At 45.4% G+C, this 7,212-nt stretch overlaps 1 protein-coding gene across 2 annotated transcripts in view; it reads right to left on the bottom strand.

Moving 5' to 3' along the window:
* Positions 1 to 7,212, bottom strand: part of Plpp3 (phospholipid phosphatase 3) — a 79,068-nt gene that overhangs the window by 49,172 nt on the left and 22,684 nt on the right. The window contains exon 1 of one of the 2 annotated variants that reach the window (XM_031378038.1): positions 5,495 to 5,627. The exons of the other annotated variant lie outside the window; for it this stretch is intronic. Coding sequence (XP_031233898.1) covers positions 5,495 to 5,540 — 46 coding nt within the window. The 5' untranslated portion in view covers positions 5,541 to 5,627. Of the gene's footprint in view, positions 1 to 5,494; positions 5,628 to 7,212 lie in introns of those variants that run through there. 2 annotated transcript variants of the gene reach the window in all.

Genomic DNA, 7,212 nt, shown 5'->3' with positions numbered 1-7,212 from the left:
AAAAAAAAAAAAAAAAAAGTCAACTACAAAGCTGTTCAAAGTATAGTTATCCTGAACAAGGACAAAAGCCAGGTTCAGATCCAGCCTCTCTGCATTGGCCTCCGGTATGCTTCCATAGTTTGGCTGCAGAAGCTAGGGTACTGTGCATGAGGGCCCTTCTCTGCAACCACATCTGATCTCCCTGACAACTCAGAGTGGTCATGTATTAAAACCTCAGAGGGAATCAGTTACTTCTTTCTTCTTCCAGTCTATTTATGAAGTCTGTTTGTTTTTCAATTTGGTGGTTATTTAATGCATATATATTTTGCCTATATGCATGCCCATGCACAATGTGTGTGCCTGGTACCTATGGCAGTTAGAGAGGGCATTGGATCCCTTGCACCTGTAGTTACAGTGTGCTTTGAGCCAGCATGTGGGCATTGGAGGTAGAACTCCGGTCTTTGGCAAGAGTAGCCAGTGGTCTTAAGTGCTGAGCCATCTCTAGGCCCCATTCAGAAACTCAGGCAAATAGGATTGATAGGATTTCATTTCTTATCACTTGCCAGTACTGGGTCTGACCCTGGGTAGCTCATTTTACCTCTCTTCATTTTTTTTTGATGTCATACAACAGGACTTTGTATAATAGTTCTCAGTTTACAGAACTGTGGGGGCTGAGATGCGATTTATAAATTATATCATCACTGTCAGGCTTGGTGAATAATGGTTCTTATTCTCTTATATGCCAGGGGGCCAGGCAACACAAATCCTTAGTGTCAGGAATCCTTATAAGGAAGAGCAAGATAGTCTGTCTAATCTACTGAAGCAGCCATGGGCTCATCCAGCCACTTGTCAAAGGTACTCTGATCCCAAGAGAAAGAAAGACCTGCTTGTAAAACCCTAAAATTCTAGGGACTTCTGAAAAGTGGGCAAACAGATGGGCCGCTGACAGCGGTCAACAGGACCCGCTCCCCTGATGTCAGGGCCACAGCTGGAGCCCTGCCATACATTCTCAAAGGATCACACAGAGCTTAAGGTCAGCAAGTCCAAAATAAAAGTGAAGAGAAAACACGGCTTCTTATTTATCCAGTGGTGAAACATGCTCTTGTCAGTATGTGTACATCCATCTAAGCACGGATGCCCAGGTGTACAAAAACATCATGCTCACATGGTGCTAAAATAAATACTGTGGACTGGCAGGACATCAGACACACCTGGAAGGCAGTTCGATAGTCAAAAGTTAAAAGGCAAGCCCATAGGCAGATGTGAGGGAAGAAGGGTGCGGCCAAACCACAACTTGGAGCCCCATAGGAGCAAAGGTGGGCTGGTCGGCAAGCTAAGGCAGCAATGGACTCCCAGACACTTCAAGGTAGAGGGTCTAAGTTTAAGGTCAGACATTGGCAGTCCACATCAAATCTGCTTGGTGGAGATTATTCTATTTGGCCCATCCAACGCTTAAAATCAGTGTTACCATTTAGTAACAAGCAGTCTCAAATCACATCCAGATTCCCAGCTTCATAAACCTGTATTCTCCAGGGTCCACTGGCGCTCACCATCTCCCTGACACCGAGGCTGTGTCTCCCCTGCCATATTCATCTCACTCGTGCCGTGGATTTCCTTCCTCTTACTTGCTCTCTTTAGTGATTTAAGTTAACTGCCTAGCTCTGTAGAGTCCTGGCTTTCGTGTCTCTGCATTAAAGAATAAAGGTGTCCTTACAATACTGAACCTACACAAACAGAAACAGCCCTGATTCAACAAAGTCTTCCATAGTGAGCACTGGCCACAGCCCATGTGTGAAGGTGGGCACTGGTACACGTGTATACCTCTCAGCCTTAAACCAAGATGACCTTCCTAGGTTTTAAGTTGCCCTCTTCAGGATTATGTAAAGTATAACACAGGGCAGACAGTTTTGTAGTTCCAATGCAAGAAAAGTGAGGGACCAGTGAAAGGTAAGCCTTTTTTGAACTCTGAAGCAATCAGCAAGATTCCTCTGTAAATCTGGTGGTGTAGCATGTAAGAGCACCTCCCTGATTAGCCAGGTAAACAAGGTGTGTCATAATAAATTGCATGGCTGTGCAGCAGAAGGTATGAGCTAACCTAACCTATACCTGTCTAGGTGATCCTAAATGGTATTATCATAGAGTTCTATTTTTAAAGGCAGTAGTTATCTGAAATAAAAACAAACCAACCTTCACATGCTAGAAGCTCACTAGCCCTAAAGAGTAACTAAAGGCCAAGTGAGATACTTTGGTATTACCAATCTTACTCAAAATGAAGTTAGGCACATACCAGTAATTCAATAGAATTCTAGAAGCACAGTGATCTTAGGTATCATTATTCTGTTTACAAGGCGGAGAGACTGAGACTTATCATGCTGACATAGCAATTAATTATTCTCCAGTACTAGCCAAGACTCACTTCAGAAAAGAATCCATTTCGGTATCCCTTGGAACTGAGAACACTCCCCAGCACTTAGTGGGAGCTAAACAAAGTTTGAAAGAGCTGACTCGTCATCACATACACCCTATGGCTTGAAGATCCTTTACCTTCCTTCCAGACTTTAATCTCATACGGACCACTGCCAAACCAGGTTCTCTGAACCCAGTCACCTCAAATGAGACACTTCCACAGTGAAGAAGAGACTTGATTCCATTAAGGATTATTCATGAGGAACCTGACCAGTTTCGGGGGTAGGATGAGGAGGTTACAGCAGCATCCCTTTAAACTTGATCTTCAGTTCTTCAGGCTTTTCCCACAAAGTGAGATTACTGTACATCCTTTTTTGAACTCTTAGGGGAAGGCTGGGGAATCTCAATGATTCAGCTGTCATGCCCAACCCCACCCCAGCTATCCCAAGGGCTAAGGGATCACTTTCAGCACACCCATAAGATCCTCTTAGGGAATCAAGTGAGAAGCAGCTCACAGGTCCCCAGAAGATAGGTCAGACCGAGGCTTGAAACTAGCTTTGCCACTTAACAATCTATGTGATCTTCAGCAAGTTGCTTAACTTCTCTGAGCCGCCCCAGTAAGAGGAGGATGCTGCTTCTAGCTGAGAAGGAAATATGATATGGTAGGCACCTAACAAGTAGTTCTCTTACCCCGTCTACCTGATAATCTCCTAGCCCTGTTTACAAGATGCCAGTTGACTAGACTGAATGGGTTCCTCACTAAAGCAGCTGTACTAACAGGGATGGGGCTTCTGTCACTTTGAACTAGGACTCCCACTTGCATTGAGCAAGACTGGAGCCGTTCCAGGGTGCTGTGGATAAGACAGCTCTCACTCCAGGAGCACACTCCCTGTTCCCAGGCCTGTCAGTGTTCTTTTTGTATAAGGCAGAAACCTTCAAATCTGACAGCTGCCACCTGCACAAATAATTCCCGGATGTAATTCTGTAACCGAAGACAGGCCCTGAAAAGCAAAAAGTATGAAGTTCCAAAATAATCGCTTTGACCTTCTGCCTAAATGCTCACTAATCACACATTAATTTCCAGTTGATTTCCTCTCGGTGTGCTGTCTTTTCAGGTTACACTGTCATTTTAGAAGTATTCAGGGAGTTCACGGGCATCACCAAACACCTGATTAAAATACAACCCCAACTTCTTCCCCAGGCATCTGAGGCTTGGTCTATGCCTCTCTCAGAGTCTGCAGAATGGCACTAGGTAGTCAGAGAAATAGGGGAGAAAAGAAGGAAACATCTTACAAAGAAAATTATAGGCCACAGAAATTCATAAGATGTGGTCTCTGCCCTGTAGGAATGCACTGGTAGCCAGTGACAGGAAGGCCCATGGTGGCACTGGTAAAATGGAGGCAGGAGGACACCTGCCAGCAAAGGCCCCGCACATAGGAGGCATGCAATTCCTGTTTACTGACTAGCCCTCAAAATGCACAAAAACTCCTGGATGTTTCCACTCCAGAGATGTATTTGCTAAAACCAACCAATGAACAAACAAACAATAAGACACAGAAGAATAAAACCATATTGCTGTTGCACTCTCATCTCCTTCCCAACTTCTGTCCTGAAGAAAAACATAAAAGATAGAGGGAAGCCCATCTTTCCCTAAAGCCTAGATTTTGAAAAGTTTCTGCTAATGAGGAGATAAACCCACCACTTAAAATGTTTTAAACCCAGAAGTATCTTACTTGGGAAAAAGGTTTCTAGTTGCATCATCCATGGGATAACTTCGAAATGAAATAAGTTAAAACCCAATAGAACCATGAAAGACATTTTTTTTTCCGGCTCTTCATCTGGTCCAGCAAATTAGTTAATCCCTAAGACACCACAAGTGTGTTTGGGAGGGCTAAGTTTCTGTTGCCAATATGGTTTTTAACAATCCCGAGTAGATAGCAGTTACTGACAAGTGTTTCTGAGTCTTGGTTATTCAGGAAGCTGACATGGTAGACACTGGATCTCGCTTTCACTCTGTCCTCTGGTTCCTTTTCTTCACGTGCAGCATGAGAAGAGGGTGGTTTGGCCTAAGGGTCTCATCACCTATCTAAGTTTAGGAATTTGCCTAAAAAGGATAGAGCCATTCCCAAACAAGAAAGCTTTGTCTCTCTCCAGGGTCCCTTTCTGGGGCCCATGGGCTGTACCAGTGACTCTTACCTCAGCTGAGGAAACAGAGGAAGAAGCCAGAACAGTTCCGAAAGCAGGACCAACTCGCAGGTCTTCAGATAATGTGCAACAAGTTGGTAGCTCTTGGCTCAGTTGTGCCAAAATGGCACTGGGGGCAGCGAGGTGGGTTTTTTCTTGGTTGTACCCATTCTCTTTCCAAATAATCCTTCTCAAAAGGGATGCTCAGGAGCAAGGTCCCAGAGTAGTACAATAGGGGACAGCAGAGGTCACCTGACTTTCTGTGAACCAGGGCAGCTGTCACGGTTTGCCTCTTAAACTGGAACTGTCAGGAGTGTATCTCACATAAAGAGAAATCCTGGTGCTCTGGGGCCGCCCTTAGAGGTCTCCTCCCTACCCTCTCCAGTGCCAGGACCACAAAATGTAGGCATTTCCACACCCTAGGGAGAGCTAACTCCTAGGTGGCTTGCTATAGGAAGTTCATTGTTCCAAGAAGGCTCCCCAGCCAAAACTCTCCAGGGGGCCAAAACTCTTTGACACATTTTTCAGCTGTTGAGAGAAGAAACATCCCAGGTTCTTCTCAAGAAACCTGAGATGTTTCTTCAGTGGTTCTGGAAGCCAGGTCCTTAATCCTTACAAACCAGCTTCCCTCAATGAGGTCTAGAGTCTTTCTTGCAAATCAAGACAGAACAATTCCCAATTTTCTCCTTTACAACCTCTCTCGGACAGAAAGGGGAAGGGGATAGCAAAGCCCAAGGGAGGGAAGGTTCCAGGCTTCTCTAACCCCTTCCTCCCTTATGACCCTACCCACCTGACCCTCTGCTGAAGTTACAAAGCCCCCACTGTTCTTTCTGCCTATCTTTGCCCTCCCACAAAACCTCCTTCCCCAAACACACACACACACACACACACACACACACACACACACACACACACACACACTTACTTTTTGGAAGGGCAAAACGCCAAATAACGTTATTCCCCTTCACCATGGTATTGCCCTGAGAGCCGCCTGATATGTTTGCTGGAGAAATGGAAGGTTTTTGCAGAGATCACGCCAGCCTCCACTCCTGTTCCTCCCTTTGTTGGAAATGGACTTGAAAAGAAGGGAAAGGATTCCCAAGTGGAATCTAATTGGTGAGACAAGAAGGAAATACAAGGCCTCTAGATCAGGGTCTGGGGGATGCCGTTGTGCTTCTGGGAGCCAACATGCCCATGTAAAAGCCTACAAAGCCACAAATTCCAGCCTCTCTTTGTCCCCCAAGCACAATGTTACATTCTATCTGCCATGGTTAGCCCCGCTCAGGAGGAGGATGCCAACACATGCGGTGAAAGGGGGAGAACTTATAGTACAAAGAGTAAGTCCCCCCCCCCCCTTTTTTTATCACCTAGTCAAAGAATACTGTGTCACAGCCACTGTAAGTCACTGAGGAAAAAAAAAAAAAAAGAAAAGGTCTTGGAGAGGAGATGTTGATTTGGTTTTGTGCTTTTGGAATAAGGTATAATCCTTCCCCTTTTGGACAAGTCAAGGCAATGTGACACCAGACTGGTGAATTCTCTGGACCTTAAGCATCCTCAGCTGCAAAACAGGTCCTGCAGTCTTGAAAGGCTATAGTGGGGATTTCCTGAGTGGCTGAGCTGAGCAGCCAGCCACAGAGCAGGTGCTGAGGCTTCTGCCTTCCCCTCCCCTCCCCTCGAAGCATAAAAGGGAAGGGAGCTGGCTATGCCTAGGAAAGGGGGCAGCTCCCCGAGAAATAATCCATCCCCTGCTGGTGCTGAGAACAAACTGCATATGCGGCCTGCAGCTTGTCCATCAACATGACAGAATGGGTCTCAGGGAATTAATTATTCAACAAACTCGCCCTTCACAAATCCAGTCCAAAGGAATGGTTTGATTCCTTTCAGTACACTGACTATACAAAATACTGAGAGTCCAGTACACTTCAAAAACCTCACAGAAACCCAGGCCTGGCCTTGGCAGGAGTTCCTCGGCCACTGGGTTTTTCTGTGTGTGGTTTATAATAACATGCAAGCCTAATGCCAAGTCCTAATCTATTAAGGGACTGCCAATTAGCAGGGGGCTTAGAGAACTGGGGAGTGGGCCTAATTAGGCTTGCAAACCATTTCTCCTCATTGCCTCTCACAATCTGACACAAGCTATACTGGGCAATTGTTCTAGATAGAACTCCTCTGTAGCCCAGCACACACGGTGTTTTGTTTGTGTTAAGACTCTAGACCTGAAAGCTAGTGCTCTTGTTCCTGTCTGCACATAGATGGCAGAGGGGGGGATTGAGAAAGGTTATAACTGGGCGGTGATTCTCAGAGGCAGACAGTCACTATCAGGAGCACTTAATACAAAATAATAGTGAGATTCTCTGCTCTGCCTAGACCTACTCAGGCACTTAAAATAGCAACCAGAAGATGGGAGTGAATTAATATTCTCTCCCATCCTTCCCTCTCTCCTTCCCTCCTTCCAACTCTCTCAGTGCTGGGAACAGATCCAGGTATAAGCCAAGTGCTCTGCTACTGAGCTGCATCCCCAGACCAAGAATTCTTTTTAATGCAATTCCATCTCAAGGTGACTTGGTAAGAGCTGCTCCTAAAAAAATGTCACCTGTGGCTAGAAAAGGTATAAAAAAAACCCAACATATATATACATGTATA

Source organism: Mastomys coucha, unplaced genomic scaffold (genome assembly GCF_008632895.1).
Source record: "Mastomys coucha isolate ucsf_1 unplaced genomic scaffold, UCSF_Mcou_1 pScaffold18, whole genome shotgun sequence".
In the NCBI taxonomy this organism is placed as follows: Eukaryota; Metazoa; Chordata; class Mammalia; order Rodentia; family Muridae; genus Mastomys; species Mastomys coucha.
Note: the sequence above shows the minus strand (reverse complement) of the source record. Positions and strands in the feature narration are given on the sequence as shown.